Source organism: Triturus cristatus, chromosome 3_2 (genome assembly GCF_964204655.1).
Source record: "Triturus cristatus chromosome 3_2, aTriCri1.1, whole genome shotgun sequence".
NCBI classification, from domain to species: Eukaryota; Metazoa; Chordata; class Amphibia; order Caudata; family Salamandridae; genus Triturus; species Triturus cristatus.
The window spans coordinates 609,241,465-609,267,960 of record NC_140584.1 but is presented as its reverse complement, the minus strand read 5'-3'; the positions used below and the strand labels follow the sequence as shown (position 1 = coordinate 609,267,960).

The following is a 26,496-nucleotide window of genomic DNA, read 5'->3' as shown; positions in this document are numbered from 1 at the left end:
TGATTAGTTGAGGGCACTGGCGAAGACAGTGTGGATGAAAAGGGGTACCACAGTGACCTCACCGTGGAAGACATCATGCCAACAGTGAAGACCCTCATCCGAGCTGTGAGGTGAGTGCCATGTGTATCAATATGAAGGCGGGTCAGTAGAACGCATCTTACACTACACATTCCTGTTGCTTACAGCAGGACATACCTCATGCCGATGAACAAAGCCTGATCCAAAATGGCTGCTCTGTCACCCTTGCTGTACATAAAACATTATCCAGATGTAAGTGTTCCATTGGTTTCATTCCTAGCAGGCATGGATGGTTGTAATAAGGTCACAGTTCCAGTGTTTTACTTCAGCCATGCTACGAGTGCCTAGAATCTCACAGAAGCACTTTGAATAACTTTCACTGTATTTACTGGCACTGTTGAGGCCAACGATAGGGAGCGTAAGCAGAGTATTATACATGCCCCCGTCTTCTGCAGATGTGGCAGCAGGCCCTGGAGCAGCTCCGACAGTCATCACACATTTGGCTAGGCTGCTTGTCACCGTGAGAGTTAAAACAGCAGCCATTTGATGCCTGCGTGTCCAGTAAGAGGTTCTACAAACACAGCGCAGCCAGTCGGCTACATTGATCACATATGGCAAAGATGCTGATTGTAAGAGTTTCCCCAGGTCAGTGATGCTGCAGGCCTATAGTGAAAGGGTGCCGCAGAACTATAGTGGAAAGGTGCCGCAGAACTATAGTGAAAGGGTGCCGCAGAACTATAGTGGAAGGGTGCCGCAGAACTATAGCGAAAGGGTGCCGCAGAACTATAGTGGAAGGGTGCCACAGAACTATAGTGTAAGGGTCCAGCAGAACTATAGTGTAAGGGTGCTGCAGAACTATAGTGTAAGGGTGCCGCAGAACTATAGTGTAAGGGTGCCGCAGAACTATAGTGTAAGGGTGCCGCAGAACTATAATGTAAAGGTGCCACAGAACTATAGTGTAAGGGTGCCGCAGGGTGCCGCAGAACTATAGTGGAAGGGTGCAGCAGAACTATAGTGTAAGAGTGCCGCAGAACTATAGTGTAAGGGTGCCGCAGAAATATAGTGTAAGGGTGCTGCAGAACTATAGTGTAAGGGTGCCGCAGAACTATAGTGGAAGGGTGCCTCAGAACTATAGTGGAAGGGTGCTGCAGAACTATAGTGTAAGGGTGCCGCAGGGTGCCACAGAACTATAGTGTAAGGGTGCCGCAGAACTATAGTTTAAGGGTGCAGCAGAACTATAGTGTGAGGGTGCCGCAGAACTATAGTGTAAGGGTGCTGCAGAACTATAGTGTAAGGGTGCCACAGAACTATAGTGTAAGAGTGCCGCAGAACTATAGTGTAAAGGTGCAGCAGAACTATAGTGTAAGAGTGCCGCAGAACTATAGTGGAAGGGTGCCGCAGAACTATAGTGTAAGGGTGCAGCAGAACTATAGTGTAAGGGTGCAGCAGAACTATAGTGGAAGGGTGCCACAGAACTATAGGGGAAGGGTGCAGCAGAACTATAGTGTAAGGGTGCCGCAGAACTATAGTGGAAGGGTGCCGCAGAACTCTAGTGTAAGGGTGCAGCAGAACTATAGTGTAAGGGTGCAGCAGAACTATAGTGTAAGAGTGCCGCAGAACTATAGTGTAAGGGTGCCGCAGAACTATAGTGAAAGGGTGCCGCAGAACTATAGTGTAAGGGTGCCGCAGAACTATAGTGGAAGGGTGCTACTGTCACAGCTCCATGCCGGATGCACAAGTCTTTCTCAACCAGGTCAGAACTAGGACGTATGTGTTACAATAAACAACGAAAACAAGCTACTGCATCACCAAACACTCAGGCTAAATAACAACATTAGATTAGACCGTCACATATATTTCAAATGAATAAATAGTTTAACTGGGACTAATGGTTAGCATTTTTAAATGAAATAAGTAAGGGGAAAAATTACATTTAAAATTCGTATAGTGCCATGAGAGCAGTGGGTGCATCTCAACTCCCCTCTGAAATGCCTAAATTCTCCCATTTCCCTCATAAAATGTTTGAATCCGTGACCAACAAGTAACTTTTGCATTTCATTGAAAGCAGCCGCACACTTCTTGAAGTGCAGTCAGGGTTTCGTCCTCTACATGAAACAGATTCTGCTCTTCTGGCCGTCACTGATGATCTTGGTCTTTCCATGGACAAAAAAGTGTGCATGATCCTCTTGGCTCTCAGTGCCGCCTTGACGTGGTCGCACATCACATACTAATCCGCAATTTTGTCGACACTAGGTGCCTGCAATTCAGCCCTGACCAGTGCTTAATTTGTAAAATAATGACCAGGAGGCCACTCCAGCTTGCACCACCCATCGCCCCTGTTATCGCTGCCAAAACAACTACTAACCCTCTCTCTGCACGTGCGATGCGTCAGATTATTCCAGGTCTTCAAAGCTAAAGGAATGACTGTGGAAGATTAGTCATTTGTAATGCATATTATATTCATAAACAACTGTCGTTCTGCTCATCTCTAACTTAGATGAACAGTGCCACCATGTGGTAGACTGTCATAAGTGTGCTGTAAACAACTAACTGCTGAGCACCGGAGACCAATTAAGTGCCGTGCTGAGCACCGGAAACCACCAGCTAAAATTAAGCACTGGCCCTGGCCTAGTTTACATCTTTCCTTGCCAATAGTTCCCAGGCCGTTTGCCATCTGTCTTTTCGCTTTTCATTTCGTTGCGTGGCCTGTGGTCTCCCGCAGAGCTCCACACTAAGACCTACCTCTTCCGTCTACATAGGGTCCATCTTGCCCAAATAATTCGTGTCTTTAGGTTCTCTTTCATGGTTTATGCAGACAACACCCACCTGCAGTCACATTCAAGGGCAAACTGCGCGAGACTCACAGCAGAATCAGGGACGGCACGGCTGTGTTATGGCTGATTGCTAACCCAGTGGAGATGATGGCAGAATAAATGAAGTTCGTATCCTTCATAACGAGCTCAACATCTGGAGTTCCACTTGATGGCTTTCGAAACTGGGTCCTCGCCTATCAGCGCCTCAGCATATAATCCAGGCATTCTTTTGATTTTTCACTTCCCTCAAGAATCATGTCAATGAATTTCCACCCGCCTGCTTCTTTATCACCAAAGCACTTAGGAAGGTCCTTTATCTTCCTCGTATCTCTCTCCATCAAGAAGTCATTCAAAGTTTCATATTTTCCGAACTAGACTACTGCTACTCCCTCCTTCTAGGCTCTCCTAACTTCATTCTTAAACACATTCCTCTGATGCAAAATCCTGCAGCTGTCTCACTGTCAGTCTTCCTGTGATCACTCCCATCTCTTATCATCTGGACATCCCGCATTGGCTTCCCATTACTAAAGATACTCTCGCCAGGGCACTCATGCACTCCATGGAGCGGGTTGTTCCTGTCTCCATGGGAGGCTGCTACACTATGTTTCCAAGATTGCCTCGTTCCATGAACTCCTTTCTCCTTCAGTGTCTTCAGACTTCCTGAGCTCGTAGGGGAAGGCAACTCTTTTCCTGCCTGACTGCAAGCCATTGCACTGCTCAGCTCTTTTCCCTGCACTTTATTTTTTATCATCTCTCATTACATCATCAACTCAAAACCTATTTGTTCCAGTCAGTCATTAATAGCATTTCCATGACAGTCAGCTTCCTCCGAGCCCTCAAGGCCAGATCATCCTATTGGGTAGCCGCGTGCTTCAGAAATGTATAAATAAATAAATAGTGAACTTTCGATTCTGCCCTGGAACACTATAGGGGAAATCGTCAGGCATGTACAGGGTGCAGGCTGCCACAGCCACAATCAGGTGTGCATACCCACAAAGGCTCTAGGCAAAATGAGACAAACAACTGTGACCAGTCCCAAATCAAGCAGACTATGGCCTGAGGCCCCACTCCAACAGTAACATTCATCTCTTTGTCATGAGAGAAGTATCGGTGTTAGACAGACTGCAAACCATCGGCCAGACTTATCAATCACTTGCATTGCCCTGGCATCATGCAAGGTGACGCAAAGCAACACGAGGGGTTAAGCCCGATTTACCTTGAGTGGCTCTGCTTGGTTTAGTAAATCCAGAGTAAATGGCTTGTAGCTCTTACCCATTTGCAAAAAGAAAAGGACCCATGGGGACACGTTAGACACAAGGGGCCAGGATAAAGTGACTTACAGTGTTAACTCAGGAGCTACAAAATAACAACCCCTCGTTCTGTTCAATTTGCAGCCGGCTAGGGTAAATGCTCCACAGGTCAAGCCAATTGACTTGGTGGCCGCAAAATAGTAGACCTCTTGTGCTCCTGAGCCTCATAGTATCAGTGGGGCAATGCTGTGGAAGGAATGTGATTAGTAGGTTAAGGAATTGAAGACAGGAGCAGCCCATGCAGGTACGAACGATGGGGCCCGGGTGGGGCGGATTTCAACAGACGACGAGGAAAAAATAATTATTTCTGGGCGTCTGTCGAACCCTCCTCCCCCACCCCATCCCGACCCCACTGCTCTTACCCGCATGGTCCTGATGCTCCGAGAGGAGAGAGCAGGAAGAGGAAGATGGCAAAGGTTCCTTGGATGATGTTCCACTCTCTGTGTCTCAGCCAAAGATGGTGAGGTGGTCTGTGACTGAATGGTGACCCACTCCGTAACATTATCGCATCTATGCTCCAAAAACACAGGCTCTCTCACACAATGCCAAAAATCATAGCTGTATTCAGGACGTCACCTTCACGCAGAACTTGGTAAAGAAGTCCTATCAAAAGTCCCTATATTCTCGGATGGGCACAATCATATCCATCATATCAGTCATGCATCTCCCCAAAAAAGTTCCACTGTCTGCATATTATTCAAAAATCTTTTCATTGACAGCTACAATGAGCAACAGAAAAACAGACTCCTCCATACGCTGGCTTCTGTCATCTGTTTTAAATGTCCTGTAGAGACTACCACGGGGCATCAGTTGAGCAGCCAGTGGCATGCAGAAGCTCTGATTATGTTACGCAAACACCCTACCGGATTCATCCAGAATGTACCAGTGGTGGCTCCTTCGCCAAGGCGCAGGAGTGTCGCTCCACTGCTTGCAGCAGTGAAATAAAGAAAACATAAAATGATAATAACTCAATGTTATTATTTATGTTTTCCTGTTTCGACAGCTTTGCAGGTGGGGTGGGGCTGGGCTACCCACACAGGAGCAGGGAGAGGAATAGTTTGCTCACTCCAAGTGCATGAATGTTTGTCCGACAGTCTCGAGCTGGCCAAACAGTCATGCACACTTTGCATGTTCACTACCCAGGATGGATTACAGCCTAGGTGGAGAACATACCCAGGCTCCCACTGCCTGTCTGAGCGCCGAACTACGGCGCGCAGACCAATCACAATGCAGCGTTACAGTGTTGTGATCGGCTATGGTGAGCCTAGTGCTTCCTGCTTCCTTTTCTGGCCGGGAGAGACGACGGAGGGACAACGGAGGAGAGATGCGGCAATCAGGTATGTTTTTTTCATTTCCCCCTACCCCCGATTGGTGCCAGACGCAACTGGGAGGTACTGTACTGGCCAGCATGCAGAGTATACCCAGGTGTGACAAAGAAAGCAGTATTTACAAAGGAGGTGCCTGAGGAGTGAGACAGGAGTAGGTCATGATATACACTGGTTAGGTTTTCTATGGAGTGTTGTCTTCAATATGTATGGCCAGGTCAAAAAAAAGAACCTTTGTTTTATAGATATGGGAGGTGAGTTTGACGTTTAAGTTGTTTTGTAAATATTTTCCTTGTATTGTTCAAGTATTTAGACATTTTGCCAAATATTTTGTGCTGTATATTCTTGGATTTTGTCATCCTAGACCCATCTTATCTATGCCTGTCCCATGAAGAGACAAGCATACTGAGATGCACATTTTGCTCCCATAAGGTGTCTGTTTTATTTGAAGGTAGATTTCCTGGTTGACGGAGAAGATATTATTCATCAGGCAGAATTCTAACATTTCCAGGATCATTTTGTTGCTCTCAAAATAGTTTGCAGATCTTGTTGCTAGGGCCTTTCATGTTGCTTCCGTTCCAGCTCTATGATTAAGGTGTGGACTGTAGAGGCGCACTATGTCAATTGTAGCCACGAGATAGTCAGATTGCCATTGGATGTCTTGTGGTTTTGAGAGAATATCCTTTGTGTTCTGTTGTGACATGGTAGGTCGTTCATTAGTTGTCATAGGCTTGAGTCATTATATTCCCACCATGGAGCATATTGAATCCACCCCTGAAAATATTGGCCTTCCATAAACTTCCCTAATGTGGTTTAGCGAGTAGGTTGAACGTGACTAGGCTGTTGCAATTGATGTCATTCAACTGCCTTAAAGCATTTGATATATAGTCATGGTATTCAAGTCGGGCACTTTTCCCCGTATGATTGTCTCATTTATGGCTAGGTTAGGGTTCTTAACTAGAGATGAAATGGCTATGAATTGTGCTGTAGTCACATGGCTCTTTAGATAATTTTCTGCTATGGCTTTCAAAGTGACAGTCAAATTCCATTGCTACAGCTTTTTAGACGAAATCAATAGATTTACAAGTGGCTAAAATAGTTGTGAACATAGATATATGCTTATACATACTGTCCCTGGAATATTTTGTGCCTGGCTTTAATTCTTGTGCTCTTTCACTAGTATCCATATTTTCATTAGATATGGTGGGTGGTCAGGAGAGGTCGCCGCTTAAGGCTCTTCATGTCAGGGCTGTCTTTATTTGATCCAGCATTGGCTTATTTTGGGGGTGTCCTTACGAAATGATTGGATTTTATGTTATCTTGTGATTTTAAATAGATACATTTTTTGTTTGTGTAATGTTCCAATGGCAAACATTACAAAAGAAAATTGGCTTACCATTAAACGGCAATCTCTTTGTTGCATTAGTTTATTTGCTAGTGGACAGTTCAAATCTTTTATGACAGCTAGGGTACCCTGTTTGGTGTTTGCAACAGATCATTCCAGTCAAGACGCTGGAATTGTTACGCAGGAACTAAGGGAAAGAGAGCTCGCCACCTCCTTGGAAGAGCACAACAGCACAGAGAGAGACACTTTGTGGTGAACTGTGTAATTGTGCACCCAAATCTGGCTCTGAGATACCAGATGGCTTTACCTTGTAGTAACCTTGTGACTCCACCAGCACATAGCTCCAAGAAATCACAAATTAGTGCTGGTGCCCGTTAATGAGTGCACAGCACAGATTATGTACTGTGGTGCCTTTGTTTTCACAAAGGAAAATTTACAGGTGTACATTTACTCACATGTGAATCTTCTCCTCCACCTAGATGCGAGTCTACACTTTTTCACTGGCAAATTCTCCAAGTGTACATGTGCACTTAAGTATAAACCTACATGTCTCCTTCTCTGCAGTTCAATGTGTGTACATACATATTACTGAATTTCTGAAGTTAAAGTTACTACTAGTAACTTTTCATATGTATGCAGAGCTCCCAACCACAGGGTGGGTATCTCACTATGGTAAAGTATAGGAGAAAGCAATAATTATTTTTGGGGAAAAAAACATTTTATTGTAAAATTAAAATGTAAATTAATTGAAAATAATTATTAACCTAGAACTAATAAATTAAAATGTTCCAGCACATTAAGTCATCAAATTCTTATAAAATATTTAAATATATAATACACATTAATTTAATTTAGAAATATTATTTTTAATCAAAAATGTTTTTTAAACTCAGTAGGATTTTAACATTTCATTAATATGAAGTAAATTTAATCAAACGTTGTGTTTTTGTATTAATTTTAAATTAATTTTGATCAAATCTGCATTTTTCATTTTTATAAAAAATCACATTTATTCTATTGAGAGATAGAGTGAGAGAGAGATAGAGAGAGAGAAAGAAAGAAGTTTTGATTTGAAACTAAAAATAATTTAATTTACTTAAAATTATTTCCTATTGAGTGTTATATTATCTCCCTGCCTTCAATATTTTCAATGAGACTGTGTTCCAGTAACTGTGAGTGACAATGTCTTGTGCTACACTTACTCCAAGGCTGGGCTGGAGTACATTTACTACTGTTTCGTGACTTTTTGAGCTGTAGTAACTTTATAAGCATGGTTTTTGAATAACTATTGCCTTAACTCTAAAGGGTAGGTGTTTGTATTGGAACGTCCCTCTTTAAAGCCCTCCCTACCTACACATTAATAAACCCTTCCTTATTCCTCTCAACTTCCTTTGTGTTTTGTGAATCTCTGCAATGTATCTGCTGTAGAGCGCTCTGATACCCTAGGGTCAGGCTAGCGCTATATAAAACTTCTTAAATAAATAAATAAACACCCCACCATTTAGTAGTAGGTTTTTCCCATTTTCCAGCAACTCTTCCTTTTCATTCTGACATTTACACCTAAATCATAGGCTTACGTGTGAGATCTCCACCACTTTGGCGGCGATCTCTGCATTGCATTGAAAAGATAAGAGAGGTGAAGGTCTCAGTATATAGGTTTCTGAATAGCTTATTGTAGTATGTGAGTACTACTTTACCTGCTACAAAAAGCAGTTTCTGAATGGGCCTCAATATGTGGTCCAGCTAGGAGTGGTGAGCCTATGGGGTTCCTAGAATTACAATTGCCACAATGTGGGATAGCAACTGTAGTGCTTCTATAGTTTCATGAGTTTATCTAGAGGTAGTGAGGCATGAATCAAAAGGTGGGATGCCAGTGCAGAAGTGATTGACACAGGTAATGGGATCATAGCCCTGTTCAAGGTAGATGTGGTTTTATTTATGAAGAATTGTAGTAGGAAGGGGGAGGAGCGATAAAGTATTAAAAGTACACAACAGTGTTAAAAACTGTACAATTGCTGATTAGAGTGACATATTAGAAATTGCACGTCTATAAAATATGGAATTGTTAGTATAAATTTTACTTTGAGTCGCATATCAGCTTTGCTTTCATAGTGCATGTAAACGTTACTTAGACCCAAATTACATTTATATAATGGTAATGTAAGTTTGCATAGTTCGCGGTTGTGTGCTTTCTAGTTTACATAATTTTCTACTGGGGTGGAAATGTTTTTTGCATAAGTTTCACCATCAAAAGACTTGTTTAAAGAGAAAATTGCTTGTGGGAGCTGTAAAACTGATATGTGTTGTTTCTACATGAATCAGACACCTGGCTGAATCTCACATGACATTTGTGCAAGAGGTGTGCCATTGCATTCAGTTCTCATTCAAATGATCAGCCTAATGCATTTCATGCATAAAACGTCATTTTCACAATAATCACATAAATCATGCATTTCATCCACACCTAAGACCCAGCGAGCACTCACTCCTTTCCGGTGTTTCATTTTGGCTCTGTATACCTTCTAACTTCTAATTCTTGGGGACTCTCACTAAATAAGTGAGACAATGAGAGAGATTGTGTACCAAGATGTGACAATTTGTTTTCCAGAAACTTTTTATTAAACTTCTGTAGACATCAAAAGGCAGTGGTTGCTATAGATAGGCTCCGTTCGCACACGCGCTAATACACATACAGATCCAGGATCCCTCAAGCAGTGTTGCACCTCCCCCTGATAGCGTCTCTCAGTACAAAATACTAAAGAAACAACAAAATAGCGCATCCCTCCACAGCACCACTGCCTACCATGACCAATATACGACATGAACCACACCACCCACCCAGCTTCCCATCTACCCACCCACATCACCAGTCAGATACCAAATGCTCTAATCTCGACCTCCAGTTACCACTGCGGTAAGGGGCAGGGATCCACGTGTATCCCTCGATTTGTAGCACATTCTTTCCATATGTGATAATATTGTTTGGAACAGCCTCTGGTAAGATGTGATAATTTCAATGAGGAAGTGAGGCTGTGATCCAAGAAAACGTAATACTTAAAAACAATGAATAAGTCTGTGTACCAAAATCCCTGTTGTAAGACTGTTAATAATTATTGAGGATGTCCAAGAATGAGACTGTGCTCCAAGAAATGAGGCTCTCACCCCATGAGCGTACTACTGTGGCTCAGGGTGTTGGGCTTGCGCCTAATTAGTGAGGCTGTACTTTTTCTTCTCTGTTGACTCTGTGCTCGCTTGAAGGACAAATTCCACTCTGCTACATGTCCTCCTTCTCTGCTGTCTCTCTGCCCCTGGATATTGATTCCTCTCTCCACCATCCTGTGTGCTTTCCCTGGATGCGTGTTTTTTCCTGTGTTCTCACACTTGTAATCCAACTATGCTCTGAGATCTCTTGTGATCTAATGAAGCTTCTGCCTCTACTAATGGAGGCAAGATGTTAGAGTACCAGACTTTCTAATGGCACACTGTACTTTAGTGGTTCCTTCCTTCTCAGCCAAAATTAAACTGGATACCTTCTCTTCAGTACACCTCACCAGGGAGTCAAAAGGCAAAACAGCTTGGCCAGTAAAATCTTCACTAGGAAACGTGGACCTGTGCACTATTCATGTGGGCTGTCTGCTAAACAAGTTGTTAAAGGTGCTGTGAGAACTGTCCTAAAATTCTACACCGGACTAACCTCAACATATGCATGGGTGTATATAAGCAACTCTTTTACTTGAGCTTGATAGTTTTCAAAAGTTTTTACCTTTCACTCTGGACTCTGAATTCTACTGTGTACTCTCCGTGAACAGCAGTGGTTATTGGGGGCTTGACTGAATGACATAAACAGCCATCTGGAACTTTATTAAGGCTTTCTACTGGACATTATCTTTGGTGGTGCAAATGACACCATTGCTCCATGATGGCAGACAGGTGTCTTACTTTCATAGAGCTTGGAAGGAAGTGTCTTTGGGCCCATATGACCTGCAGCTAATACAACAAAGTTAGTTATTTAATTTCTTGAAAAAGCTTCCCCTTGCCTCCATTCAGAAGAGCTTCTTGAAAGTGCTTCATACATTGCTCCAGAATTAGGCCATTGAATCAGTTCTACCTAGAGAATTGTTTGTGATCTGATATTAGAGTTTTTTTCAATGCTGAGTAGAGAGAAAAGGGATGAACCTGCCAATGTAACGTAGTTTGATTTGCTTGATCAGGTTCCCTCCAAGGACAGCTTTAAAATGGTGACTCTTGTGCATATGATTCAGAAATTTCAACTCTGGGCCAGTTAGTGTACCTGAAGCTCTAAGATGGCTAGAGCTAAATGAAACCCTACCCAAGGGTTTTCTCAAGTTGCCCTGGAAAAAGAACACAATTGGTTCACTACCTTTCCTTTTGACCTCACCATAACAAAGACAGGGTTCACCAAAGTCACATCCATGATGATGTCTGGCTTTACCTGAACAACAGGTTGTTCAAAGTGAGTTCTTCTTTCTTTGTTGCTGATTATCATCACTGGTGCTGTACACAAATTCACAAGCTGGCATTATCAAACCACATTCTCAAGTATTACCACTAACATGTCAGCGGGTTTGGATTATTGAACAGTCTGAGATATGGTAGAGGGGAATCTGTTCTCCTGCACAAGAGTGTGTACTCCATTGAGTGCTCAATCTTTTGATTGAGAGGTGGATCTGAAAGAGCTCTGCTTTCTTTGGCTGTATGGCCTTCTGCCTACTCTGTGTTTCTCAAATTCACCTCAGGATCAGTGATTGTTGTGCCACTGGAGCCAAGTATGGGAATTTATAACTGCTGAAGTTGGTCTCCCAGGCATACATGTGGAAATACATGTGGAAATACAGTGATAATGACCTGAGAGCTTATATACAATGGAAATCGCCTGTCAAACATGGGCATAGATAAAACAATCCTTGACACCACTCACCTTGGTTAAGGAAGTCTTCTCAATGTTCTCTCCATCTGAGGACTTCTGAGAAGTCAGTATCATAAAAACTTCCCTGAACTTTGGTTGAATTCTTAGCCCAAGCAGTCTTCTTTCTTTTTGTGCAGGGAACAGTAGTGCGGGGCCTCAATAACAATTCCACAATACAGTAACTTATCATCAAGAGACAAAGTGTAGGTTCTTCTTCACAACAGAACCATGAACCTGTGGAACTGGATGATCACTCAAGAAGTGGCGCTTCCTTTACCAGCTCAGACACTGCTTGTGATGATTGTTGAGCATACTCCCATTCAAGCTAATACAGGAGCTGCTGTAGAGGCTTTACTAAAATCATGAGCCTCTTTGCCTCTCAAGTAAATTTGCTTGCTCAAATCTCCTCTCAAGGGGGTCCTGATTGTTCATTTGTTTCAGGACTGGAATTACAGCTTCATTGTATGTCCACCACAAATCCCATTCTTCTTTTGGTTCTGCATAAAGTTAGATTCTACACTGTGGACTGAATTTTATTACACTGGGAAACTAAATCCTGGTACTCAGACCTACTGATTTCCATCTGATCCCCTAATATTTTACTTCTTTTCACCTCCTTCCTTCAAGTTCATTTGGCTTCTGTTCAGACTGACTTCTGTATCAACAGTAGTGGAAGCTGTATACTCCAGGACTGTCTAGCTTACATGTCGATGAAGAAGTGTCCCGTAGCTGGGTTGTTTCTCTCTGGCAAGGTGGTAGATGTTGTGTTTTTTGGTTTGTGCCCGGTTACCAATTCTGTCGTCCGCCACTGATGGAGGAGATTTTTATATTTGTGTTTTGAAACCACATTTCAACATAAAAAAGTAACTTTTCAAAATGTTCATGGAATTTCACAGAATGTCATTACAAAACATTACATAATTGTACACATCTCTATTAACCCCATCTCACGTGGAGTTCTGCCCATTCATGATTTCATCTTTTCCTTGGCTAAGCATTGCCTAAATCAGGTACACTGAAAGAACATACTGATTCAGTCTCACACTTCAAGCCTTCCCTGAAAGAGTTGCGAATTAAAGTCCCCTCTTTACTTCGACAGTGGTCGAAGACACATATCATCCAATGGTGTCTTTTTATCCCACTATGACCTTAAATCGATTTTTTTATTCCTGATACAAGCTACATTTAAGAACAATCAATCTATTAAGTTAAAACTACACACATTGAACACTGGGCCACATGTATGACTGTCAGATTTTGCAACTCACAAATTGTGATTTTTAGCGACTCGCAATTTGCGAGTCACAAAACCTGATGTCCAAAAATGTCTCAGACGCTGTTTGCGGATCTCAATGGAGCTGTCTCATTAATATTCAAGAGGCAGGTTTCAACTTGCAACCCTTTTGGAATGGCTTCAATCACATGGATGGTGACCTGCTGGGGTCAGCAGACCATCATGTCTGTGACTGGTATTTAAATAAAGCAGGTTTTTTTCAAAATGCAGTCCGTTTTCCTTAAAAGAAACCACAATGCATTCTAAAAGAAAAATGAAAAGTTTTCTCTTCATTTTTGGTAAGTGGGCAGTGGTCCGTGGGAACACTGTCTACTCTGAAAACATTTTGGCACCCTCATTCACAAAGAGGAAGGGGCCCCAACTAATTTGAAATTGGTGGTAATCGGCAAATGTTTTGCAACTGCATTCCCGTTCGCAAAACATTCATACATGCCAATGCGACTCACTATTAGGAAGGGACACCCTTTATACGCCCCTTCCTAATAGCAAATCGCAAGCCCAATTTTATGAGTCAGTAATAGGGTACCAACTCGCAAAATGTGGTTGGTACATAGAAAAATACATTTTACTGGTCGCAAATGGCCTGATCAGCCGTTTGCGACAGGTAAAATGCTACTTACATCTGGCCCACTGTGTTTTAGTAGGCATCACCACATCATTCAAAGTATACAAGCTGTATCTGTGCCATGTACATCTTTCTTCCACTTTTGCTTAGCAAACCGGTGTGTCATGAGATAGAGCAGTCTATCTTCCAAAGGTGGTCTCAGAGTGGCATTTGCACAAAATACTACACTGACATATTTTTTTCTTCTCATCATCCTTTCAGGCATGAGGGGTGTTTACACAGTTTTCATTCTGTAAGGATCATCAGGGTATAGGGTATTTGCACCATCTTTCATTGTTCACGTTAACAGCTTTAGATGACTTTTTGTAAGACTTGTTTCCAGCACATATCATATACTTAGTGTTCGCTTTGTGTCAGCTCCTTGCTCATGGCGAATCGCTGTGTTGTCTTTCTTAGGTGTGTGTTTTTGATACAATGGCTTTCATCTCTTTTCTTCTGTTTGTCCTCCTCAGGAGCATTTTGGTCTGAGTGTTCTGAATGGATGAGATGCATCTTTCTAATTCTAACTTGATGGGACTCTTTCTTTAGTTTACAATTAACACTCCAGTGTAGTGCAAATGTTTCCATGCTCTCTCATCTGCTTGTTTTTGTGCCCTGCCACGAGCTGTCTTTTTACTCCCCTCCCCGGTCTCCAGTGTTTCTCCATTACACTCTCCGTCCCACTTTCCATTTTTTGTAGTTGTTTATTTATTGTTTTTACAAGTGCTCATCATCTGCTAAGTATTGCCATACTGTTTGCTTCTTTTATATGCACTTGCCATGATCCTGTGGGACTCTCATGGGATTGTGGCAAAAACAAAAAAAGAAAATGGTGGCCACCATTCTCTTTATTAAATATGTGGGACCCCATGGCCATGTATATCAATTAAGGGGAAGAGGGCGAGCAGCCCCCAGCCCTGAGTCTTTCTTGGCCCCGGGGATCTCATCCTCTGGGGCCGAAATGGAAAGAAAATGGGAGTTGGGCTGTGCAGCCCCCTCCCTGAGCCTTGAAAGGCTCTGGGGACCCCATCCCCAAAGAGATTTTTCATAAAAAGTGGAGGCCCCCCTCTCCGAGTCTTAACAAGGCCCCAGGGGCCCATCTCATGGGGGCATCACATTAATTAAAAGGGAGGGAGGGCATTGCCTCTCATCCCTGAGCCTTTATAGGCCCCAGGACCACATCGCCTGGGACTGGCTCAATGACTCTCCCAGGGAGCCCACCCCTGTGACACAGTAGTTTCCCTACTTTCACTAGCATGGGCAGGGAGACATGTGTTTGCTCCCATCTGGTAGGAGCATTTTTAAATCTCCCACCAAACTGGAGGAAACACGTAAGTCTGCTCCCAGCTGGCACAGATTTAAAGATGCTCCTGCTTCTGGAAAAAGACTTGTGTTCTGTTTCCCTGCCCATATCGATATTGGTCCTGCCCAGATGGAGCAAGCAGAATACAGCTCCCACTGGGCGGGAGCACTGCTGACTGGGGCTTCACGTAAGGCCCCCAACATGGTGGTTGGTGGGTGCCCCAGGTAGGCACCAGGGCACCAACCTATAATTAATGTAGGCCCTGGGGGATAGGGTCTCTAGAGCCAAAATAGGCTCTGGGAGGCTCCCCTTTTAAAAAACGCCTATTAAGGCACGGGGAGGGGGCTGTATGTCCCCAGGGCCCAAGAAGGCTCGGACTAGGAGGACACATGCCCCCCCTCCTCTTAATTATGTAATTGACCAGGGGAATGGGGTTAGCAAGGCCTAATAAGGCTCAGGAGGAAGGCCACGAGGCCTCCCTCCCCTTTTAATTGGCTTTGGCCCCAGGGGCTATGGAGGCTCGGGGAGTGGGGACAAGTGGCCCCTCCTCTTTTTTATTGGCTTTGATCCCCCTGCGATGGTGCCCCCGGGGTAAATGAGGCCCAGAAAGTGGGTCCATGCAGCTCCCCCCTCCCATTTTATCTTGCATTTGGCACTAGGGGATAAGGTCCCCAGGGCATATTAAGGTTCTGGAAGGGGATGCACGCCCCTCTCCCCATAGAATTTGGCCTCTAGAGATAGGATCCCAGGGGCCCAAGAAGTTTTGGGGAGGGGGGCTGCACGCCCCTCCCCTGTTGAATTGATTTGGCCACAGGGGATGGGGTTCCTCTGGCCTTTTAAGGCTCGATGTGGGGGCTCCCTCCCCTTTTTATTTGAATTTCGCTCCGGGCGATGGTGTCTCTAGGGCCAATTAAGGCTCAGAAGGAAGGCTACATGCTCCCTCGTCTTAATATATATGATCTGACCCTGGTGGATGGGTTTCCCGGGGCCCGAAGGCCAACCATACGCCACACACACCAAGGCTGTCAGCCACATGGGATTAGCTGCCTGGTGGGTAATTGTTAGTGGTGGGTGGAATTTGCGTAGTCGCGCTAAGTGAAGCTCCGTGAAACGGTAAAAAATCTCAGCGAGCATACAGAAATTCTGCAAACACGCGGAATTGCTTGTTCGCGATGCTTTTTTCCAATTCGGGAACGCTGTTTGCGTGCTCGGGGGGAAATATCTTGTGAACACGCATTTTGAGAACGCGAACAGGCAAAAAATTCCGTGACGCTGCGGGATGCAGAATTTTGGGCAATTCTGCGTTCTCTGCGGAACGCGAAATTACCCAAATTCCGCGAGCGGAACGGAATTTACCGCCCAGGCCTAGTGATTGTGACAGGGCCTGGTCGCTAGCTAGACCTTGCAGCCATCCCCATGCCACGCATGACCAAAGGCCATGCGCAGCATAAGGGTTGACTGCCTCAGGGTGGCTGCCGTCAGCAAACCCCACTCTGCACACTATGAAATGCTGTGTGCAGCGTGGGATTTGCTGGCTGCAGGGGGCTTTGCTTCCTCTGGGTGGGTTGGTCACAGGGCGTGGCCACAGGCCATACTGTTACTAACCCCTTGCTGTGCAGCCACTTTAGTTTGGCTGCATGCTGGGTGTTTGGGCAGAGGGCCTGGAGGCAAGTCAGACTCTGAAGTCAACCCAATGCCACGCATGGCCAAAGGCCGTTAGCAGTGTGGGGGTTGGCTGCCTCCAGGTGACACTTGTCTTTGTATTACACACACCGAAATAAAAACGAGATACACATTCTATATATACTTTACAGTTATGTGCAATTGTCAAACTTCTCCATTGAAATCAAAATGAAACACACACTGGATATACACTTTACAGTTATACGCAATTGTCGAACTTTCCCACTAGTAGAAAGGTAAAAAAGTCACAGGTCTTTGACTACGCCTCGATGACCAGCCCCTCAGTCATTCTACAAGAAAAACAGGAGCAAGCCCGTTAACCCAGTTGAGACCGGGTATACGTAATAACAAAAAACAATGTCTCAACAGGGAAAATGAATAAAGGGACCAATCAATACACGATTCAATCGAGGGAAGGGCAGAATTAAGAGAGATCCAAGGTGGAGAAAGAACAGATTTAATAATTAGATACACAAAAGGTATATACAATTCAAAATAACCATAACTAACACATATGCACTGACAAAAAAGTGAAAAAGTGAACGGCGCAGTGACAAAAAGTGTGGAAGTGACAACACGGTACGGCGAAATGATTTAAATAAATTCAAGGTCAAGGAGAGTTATATACAGTCGGTAATTTACATATAAACATGAAGGTCTCACAGGACCCTGTGGTTAGCCGTAAATAATGTTGTCTGGTCGACGACGTTTCAACCTCCATAAGTTGAGGTCATCATCAGGACTATGGTTATTGCAATATTCTAAATACCTGTGTCCGTGGTCAAAAACCACTTCAAAGTTAATTGCAGGGAATGGTGGATCAATTATATAAGGTCCGTCACAGTTAGAAGGGGGTCACCAATTGTCTGTGGCTGACAACAGAGAAATGAAGGCCAATGGGAATGATAAAATGGTCCAGTTTTGTTTAAAGTGCAGCCATCAACGGGGGCATTATGTTAAATAACGGAAGGGCATCCGGCGGTGGTTAATTCCGCAATATTAGAAATTGGACTTAGAGTAGAATCGTAAACAGCCAAACAACGGGATAGGTTCTCAGTGTAGGCAGGTTGGTTGCCAAACAACGGGATCAGTCCACGGGGCTTAGAGTAGTTTCTTCAAGTTATCAAACATCGGGATTAGTCCGAGAAGGGACCTCGGCGTCCAAGCAATGGAGACGTCCAAACGGCACCAGCCAATGATACACGTTGCTCCTGCTGGCGCCCCGTGGACTAGACACTTGAAAACACCTAACACAGAAAGAAACATTTACTTGGTTTTGTCCATCAGGATTAGACCTTATGGCACCCAGTGGCACCTGAACGATTGCTGGATCGCTATGCCCCCATAGGCAAAATGTTATGACCGAGGATGCTGACGCACTTCCAAATCTGGAAAATGTTTTCCTCTCAAGCAGAGGTGTGATCTGCCGTAGCCCCGACAGTCAGCCCGCAAGGCACACAAAATCCTTTGGGCATCGTCACAGTGTTCTCCACAACAAAGCAGTGGGTACAGGGAGAGGAAACCAACAATCTCGGACAGAGGTCTCGATGTCAGGCACTGTCATCCTCCCAATCTTTAGGCCAAAGACAGACTCAGCTCCCGGCTCAGGTTTCCCCAATACCCATTGGACACCACACACTCTGGAGCGCAAGCTAGCACAGGTCCCCTGGTTGCAATTACGGGTCCCTTTAACTCTGCAAGCCTTCCCAACTTTCCTCGAACTCCTCACATCCTGGCACCTCAGGTGGCTGCTGATTTTTATGCACATACTCCTCTGCACAGCGTGATGATTGTGTATGTCAGGATGGTCTTGGTCCCAACCACGATCACTTCCACCTGTTTCCACCCCACCCAGTGTGGGCCTTATGATCTCGTAAAGACGGTGAGATCCTTTGTGTCACTGAGATCTCGTGGACAGAAGGCTAGATCACCGGCCCTTGGAGAGTACTTAGGGACCCAGGCCACGACAGTTGGCACTTAGCTGCAGGCCTGGAACTTCCAGGCAAAATCCATCAAGTGATTGTCCCCTTAAAGGAGCAGGGCAAGCTCCAGGCCACCACAAGTCTACAGATAGTCCAGTTACAGTCCCTCCTGCCCAATGATTCCTCATGTTGCTGTCCCAGCATTAAACCAGCATAGTAGGGTTTCAAATACAAAAGCGTCTCTACTTTCAGAGGCCAGAGCCCCAGCAGTTATACCCACATTGGCCTTTGAAGATACGATCTGTACAAAAGGACACCTTTGAAAAGCACAGGCCCTCGCTAAATATTGTCCTATCTACCATCCTACCCAGGGAGGTTTGATCTCTGTTTAGTGGGGCCAAGAATCTGCCCCTTGGAATGCAGGTGCCAATTCTACCCCTACGTAACTGTCCCAGAAGGCACCTCAGAAGCAGAGGTCTGCAGTTTCCCTTGAGCCCCTAGGTTCTGGCCTTCTATCAGGAATGCACAGATGTAGCTGTCCCCCCGCACCCAAATATTAATTTGGAGACAGGCCGACAGGCACACGGAGCCACGAGCATCGAAATGTCCATTTTCCCAAAGTGACATTTCCATCACCGTAATTTCAAACCCACTTGCACTACCCGAGAGGATTCGCCATTATGAACTCATTAATACCAAACACTATACTGCTACTATTCTACCCATAGGGAATACTGCTCGATAGACTTTCCCTACATACCCCAATGCTAGTCCCATGCGATAAGCAGGCCCTGTTGTGCCGAATTTACCACCTTGTGCCATTCATGACACTTTCATGTAACCCGCACCCAGCCTACTTCTTGCCTGCACTGCACCCTATCCCCATGGAGAACTCTGATATAGCAAGAGACATGCTAAACCTTGGTACATAGCTTTTTAAATGCCAACTCGAGTAATAGTAACCTGTGCACACAGCCCCCACCAGGGCAAACCTGTGCCACAATCGATGAGTTCCCTCCGTTCATGCACAACCAGTGCGGAGCAATTGAGATACATGCCCTGGGTATATGTATTACCCCTTGACAAGGGGCTTACAGCGAACTCATATCAGCAAATCATATATACACCAATCACCAGTGTGTATATGACGGGCACAGCGATTTGGCACTGCACATCAGAGTCAAAAATGCTCAAAGTCCTACGGTTAGCATCCAGATCAGCAGAAAACTGAGAAGGAGAAAAGAAAAACGTCAAGGGAAAGCACAGTCTAAAGGGCCACTTCCAACAGTGTTCAATACCTCTACACACCTATGATGCATTAGGAACATATGCATTTTCTAAACACTTACACCCATTAGCTGGACATAGGCTGTACAAAATTAGGTAGAAAAGTAATATGGGTTTTACTCACCTCTATGTAAACTATAAAACAAACTAACGCACTCATTGGAGGTTGTCATCAATGATGTCAGCAATGTTGTAATTTGAGATGTCATGAGTGATGTTATAAATGATGTCATAGGAGATTTCATGAGTGATGTAAAAGGTGAGGTCATAAGCAGTGCATGACGGGGGCGCAAGTTTAATTTCTGCGTTCTTTTTTAGTTCAAAACTTTGTTATTGTCACTGACATATTCATCTACCTACAATGTTACTTTAACCTTTGTTTTTTTTAATTAATATATATATTTATATATATAAATATATATGTTAACTGAAAAAACAAATATATATATATTTACACATATATATCAACTGAAAGAAACAAAGGTTAAAGTAACATTACAGTTAGATGAATATGTCAGTGACAACATTAACGTTTTAAACTAAAAAAGACCACAGAAATTCACAAGGTATAGTTATATATGTATAAGAAATTTTCGAAACTAATACGACGCTCACATCAGCTGCTGTCTTGAGAGTTTCGTGGTGATCCATCAAGCGGGGGCCCAAAAGAAAGGGGGTCCCAAAACACATTTTCCCCATGTTAATGCCCATAGGAACTTTAGACACAGCTACAGCCCGGACTGCCGAACAGAATTAGACCTAATTTGGCAGGAAGGTAGATAGTGGTCCAGGGAAGTGCCTGTTTGTAATTTGGTGTAAATCCGTTCAGTAGTTGCGAAGTTATTAGAAGAAATTCAAATTTGTATATAAAGAGACGCGAAGGCCATCTCCTGCTGAGATCTCATTGGCTGCCAACACTTCAAACCAGGATGTGTTGGCAGCCATCTTGGGGCTAGGCTTCAGCCTAGTCCCACAAAAACATTTTTAAAAAAGAGACGGGGGCAGGGTAGGAATACCGTGACCCACTAGACCTCTTGGGTGGTCCCACAGGGACTCCACCGGGGCCTAAAAGCATTTTTAAAAACATTTTTAGCAGGAGTGGAGTCAAGCTGGATCGGCAGTTCCCACTGAATAATGTTAAAAAAAGAAGCACGGGCTCCTGCACTTCTACAATCTTTAGCATCTAGGTGGACCAGGTCCTGGGGGATGAAGAGGTATAAAAAGGAGGGGGGCGCACTGGTGCCCCCCTCCTCAGGCTTATAAAAGACCCAGGGACCGCCACCTCCCTGGAGCACTGTTTTTCATTTATGCAGGGGTTTCCCATGAGGGCAAACCCCTGAGCCCTGGGGACCACCACCTCCCAAGGCCAAATGTGAAATACTTTTCAGGGGGGCCCATGTGGGGCCCCATGTACCACTACCTCACCGGGGCATCCGGGACCCCCACAGCCAGGGGACCGCCACCACCCAGGGCAAAGTTTTACATTGGAGAGGAGCCACGGAGCCCCCGTCATGAAGCCATATATGGCCCTGGGGACAGCCACCCCTCGGGATCAGTTCCTGCTATTTCCCGGGGGACCCACCCCCGGACATACCTGTTTGCTGTGGCTTGGCGGGAGCTTTAACTGCTCTTTCCAAGTCACAGCAAACAATCCACTTCCAGCAAGCGAGGGCGGAGAAATGCTCTCACTTGCTGTAAGCAGAGAATTCGTCTGATCCCTTCCTTCTCTCAAGCGAGCAAGGAAACAGACAAATTGCTTTCAGACACAGGGAGCCGCATGTTTAGCAACTCCCGGTGACTGAAAGTAATACCGGCTTATGCAGGAGACGTGGAGCCGGCAGGGACCGGGTGAGCCTTCAGGCTCCAACGGCAGTTCCAATGCAGACTGGGTGCCATGGGAGCACCTACGGTTAATACACGGGCCCCATGCAATAGGGTACACAGGGCCAAAATGAGCCTGGGAAATGGGGCCGCACATCCCCAATTGCAAAAAGGCTGGACCCAGGGTATGGGGTCCCCGTTACCCAAATGGGCCCAGAGGGGGCAGCGTCCGTCCCCCAATAAAAAATAAAGGCCAGTTTTGGGGTAGTCGCCAGAGGCCCTGCCCCCTTTCTCAACCACTCTGCAAAGAGGCGCCACCTGACAGTCCAATTGGGGGTATGATTGTATGAAACCCCCCTAGTACATTAGAAGCATGTTATATCGACTGGAAGCTGGTAGAAGGGCCTCATGCTGTGCTGGGCACTAAACCCTGCACCTCCAAGCCCCCGCCCCCGTCTCACACCGTGAACATTTTGGCAGGTCTATATTGCGATATTGCACAAAATAAAGGAATTGCTGGCCTTGCACACTTGCCTTCCTGTTGCCCGGGAGCTGACGCAGAGAGACTGCCTAAAATCCCCCTAGAGTATCCATCACACCTGGAAGAGCGGCGTGAGCGAGCAGCACGTGCTTGACGCCTATTTATCACACTCTCCTCTTTTGCTGAGAAAGTAAGCGGCAACGGTGTCCTGATGACGTCACAAGAAGAACCTCGGTGGAAGAGGCATTGACTCTATCGCCGCCGTAGGATAGTAGGCGCTTGTCTAAGGGCCCCTTTGAATGTTCTTCACCTCAAGAGAATTGGGAGGGACTAGGAGCCAATCGTCACCTGCTTTTCTGGCCTAACCAATTTGACCTCGAGGCGACTCATTGCGGTACAGTTACTGAGAGCTTAGAATGGATGGTGTAGATTAGGGGTAGTTTTTTGTTGCTATTTTCGGGAAGGCCTCTGGAAAACTTTGCAATTTCACGTAGTTTGCAAAGTTTTTCCGTTCAGGACATACGCGTAAGAGTCTGTTTTCATCAATATGCAATGCATATTATATACTTATTCCTCACTGAAAATGTTTTTCTGCAGAGGAATGGTCTGCCTAAAACAGACTCTCACTTTGATCGAGTTTACATATTGTGGGGAATTTTAGCACACACAAAACATTTCTTCCAGCACCAACTGCACCAGATAAAATCTAGTAAAATATATGTGGAAGAATGTTTTTTTTTACGAGTTTCAAACCTTATAATATATAGGATAAAAAATATTCTGTATAACCGCACTCTTCCCATTCCTAAATGAGGAAATTGGAAGGAGAGGAAAATAAAGCACTGAAGAAACAAGCACTGACAAAGCTAATAGGCTTGGGTTTAATATGATAATATATGCTGCATAAATAAGCATGTTAAAGCCAACTGGAGTGGACCTGAGAGGGCTGTGGTTGTAAAATATTTGTTTGCGAGGTTTAGTGTAAGCACTCAAGAGGAGGTGGAAGGTTACATTCACACAGCAAATATCCCTAGTTGAGAGATGAATATTCAACTGGGCTGAGCCAAGACGTGATTGACAAAGTCTCAAACCAATGGCTGAAAGGGGCTGATGAAGCAAGCCAATGGTAGAACTTGGTAGGCTCAAATCTCTCTCTTACTATATTGGAAGCAGTAGGTCTGTAGACATATGGGCTGAAAAAACCCATACCTAAAGACAAATTCTGTGCTATTTTAGAGCTGTCCTAGTTTGGCGAGGCTTTTTCTTTACATTGTGGATGGTAAATCTCTGCAAAATTTAAACTTCCAGAGAAAAAGCACATATTAAATTTCCAGCATGTAAGTATGCCCATTGTAGACTTGTAGCCTGAATCAAATACATAATGTTTGGCATAGCTAGTTCTATTTAATGACCATTCTCTCTTTGAAAAATCATTGCATTTGGGAAGGAAAATTGGGAAACGTTCAATTTTTTGCAAAGTTAAAAGTTGGGGGACTTTTCAAAATATATCAGATGCAAAAAAGTTCATAAACGTGTAGTGTGATCTGTAGATGCAGGCATTGGATGTAATTCACCCACACACTTGACAATTTTCCGACGTTCTTGAAGATTTGGAGACATGCTGGGATGGTGGAGAATGTCTGGGATATAGAAGTTGCTCTCAAAAGGAAAATATAGAGGGGCTTATTTACAACAGTTTGGCGTAGGGCAGCACTGCAAGCCTTCCTGCTGCGATGCCCTATGTCAAAAGAAAAGGGCATGAATGTGCCGTATCTATGCACTGCGGTACTCTTCCACTGCGCTTGCGCACAAATGGCTGCCATGCACCAATGCAGGCACCCTCGTACCATGGAGCAGGGGTGTCTGCATTTGAAATCAGGTTGTTTTGTGGGGGAAGGCACACCTTCCCACACACAAACCTACCCTTCCACCACCCTGGCGAGGCATAGGCTTTAGATGCATTCCCAGGTTTACAGCATGTTGTCAACCTGGGAGTGTGTCAAATGCCATAGGTGTTTCATGGGAACAAGCCCCGTAATGCCCAGTGCATGCCTTCCCATTGCAGAGTGAGGCAATGCCCTCGTAGATAAGGGTGAGCCCAGTGCACCCCTGCAATGTCAATAGAAGTGACGTTCTGGTGGTGCACTGGGCTTGTAAATAAGCCCCAGAGAGTGCAGACATCCACAGGATCTAGGGCATTGAATTCCAAAAGCCAAGGTGTTAAGGACAGAAATACTCAGGATTTGGGAGGTCAGCTGCACAGGCCAAGGTGTAAAGGGGAGTAGACCATGGTTTAGATGGCATTTGCTGTTGAAATGCTCACCTCCAAAACAGGAGGAAGCGAAAGGTAGTCACAGTAGACCAGTGGATAATAAAGTGGAAAACTCTTAACCAAAGGCATGTAGAAGGACAGAATACATTTATGAAGCATAGGAAAAATATGTGGTTTAATGGATACATTGTTGACTGTGGATGGAGGACAGCAGGCTGTTAATCATGGTTAGCCCATTTGCTCAATGTGTATGTGACCCAAGGAAAAATGGCTCTTTCCTCCTATGCCTGTTTCTGAGCATTCTCAAAGGAGATACGCAGAAATCTGTGACTTGATTAACTTGTTTAGAAGATATAAGGTTCAGGGCAATAATGAAGCCCTGCCGATGTTTGGCTGATTTGACTGGCAATGGGGAGAGGCCCAGCTCCAGAGACCCCCAAGAAGATGTCCATTCAATTGACTGTTGTCCAAAGAGCACTACTTCTTTTTTGTCTCTATTACATTTAAGGCAGTTCAGGACTTCTTTCTATATGGAAAACCAGTGCTTAAGTTGTAAAAGAATTTGCGCAGGGATTCAACTTTTTTCTCAAAAGTCCCTGCTGGTACTACGTCGGGGGTGTTGAGTACCATGGCTGGAAAGTCTTGAATCCGAGTTGTGCCTTTCTCATCCACCACCAGACACTCCCTACCCCTTTATCTCACTCTTTCAGGTTCTTTTTGCTTCTCAGCTGTCTATCAATGTCACTGTTTTTCTTTTGTTTCCTCCTTTCTCTCATTTATGTTTTTATCTCACTTCTGCTGGGTCAAAGTGTGATGAGGAAAAATAAGTACCGTTTACCAAAATCGATTGAAGGTGGGCTCCACCTACAACAACCGGCTCAAATTCAGCACTTCCCACCCCACCATTGGTGACACCAGAAACATGTGAAACACAGTGTAAACCTCTGTATAAATAACTGAACAACGCAGAGAGAAAGTTAAACCCAGATTACAAAAAGAAGTCCTGAACTGCCTTAAATGTAATAGTGACAAAAAAGAAGTAATGCTCTTTGGACAACAGTCAATTGAGTCGACATCTTCTTGGGGGTCTCTGGAGCTGGGCCTCTCCCCAATGCCAGTCAAACCAGCCAAAAATTGTCAGGGCTTCATTATTGCCCTCAACCTTTTATATTCTAAAAAAGTTATTCAAGTGACAGGGTAGGTGACGGTGCAATGCTCAGGTGTGTCAGGCGTGCAGAACTGAATGTGTGGAAGTGCAGCACGGAATAAAGATAAAGGCAAGTGGCTGGCAACAACTTCATACCCTGCAAGACTCTAGATGAATTTAGGAATAAAGGCTCAGGTAAATCCTCAAAGGGTGACTCTAAAGATGGTCAATTGGGACAATTATTGATGTTTCGACCTAAGGATTCTTTTTAGAGGGTTTTCATCAGGACAATGAATGCCCATAGGCATTTGAGAAGTAGTAACCCTTAAAGAGAATAAGTAGTAGGAGGCATGTCGAGGGCCAGTTGTGTCAAACAAGATTCCTGAATATCATAAGTGAATAATGGACTACAATTCGTTGAATCCTGATGGTCTGCTCCAGTAAAAAGTGACAGTTTTAACTGCTGATTCTCGCTACTAGTTCAGGTTAAACCAAACTTTAACCCATTGCTCTCTTTTGACTTTACATGCTTACATTGCGAGGCAAATCAGGTGCATGGCAACTGCTCGTGAGACCTCCTTCCATTCCTGGCATCATTGTAATTATTTAACAGCATCTCTGCCCTGTACATATTGCCATATGGATTACTCAAACTTCTCTGACTATCCCACTTTTGTGGTTCAGACGCATAAAGAACCCTCTGCCCCTTTGACTATGTTAGTGCTGTGCAGCCGTCTATACATTTTTTCCCGTGCTCACTCCCCAATTGGACTATTGATAACACAGACCGCCCACGTACATTTATTTCCCCCGCCTCTAGCATTACAGAAAGTGTAAAACATGACATGGAACCCGCAGAATAAATTATAACCGCTAGGTAAGTACAGTGACATTTCCACACCTGTCTATTGCGCCTCCTTCTCCATCACTCTGCACCCCAAGGC

At 44.6% G+C, this 26,496-nt stretch overlaps 1 protein-coding gene across 2 annotated transcripts in view; it reads left to right on the top strand.

Moving 5' to 3' along the window:
- KCNQ4 (potassium voltage-gated channel subfamily Q member 4) overlaps positions 1 to 26,496 on the top strand; it is an 821,604-nt gene that overhangs the window by 760,074 nt on the left and 35,034 nt on the right. For both annotated transcript variants that reach the window (XM_085648482.1, XM_085648483.1), the window contains one exon: positions 8 to 110. In XM_085648482.1, the coding sequence (XP_085504608.1) occupies positions 8 to 110 (103 nt within the window). The remainder of the gene's footprint in view (positions 1 to 7; positions 111 to 26,496) is intronic.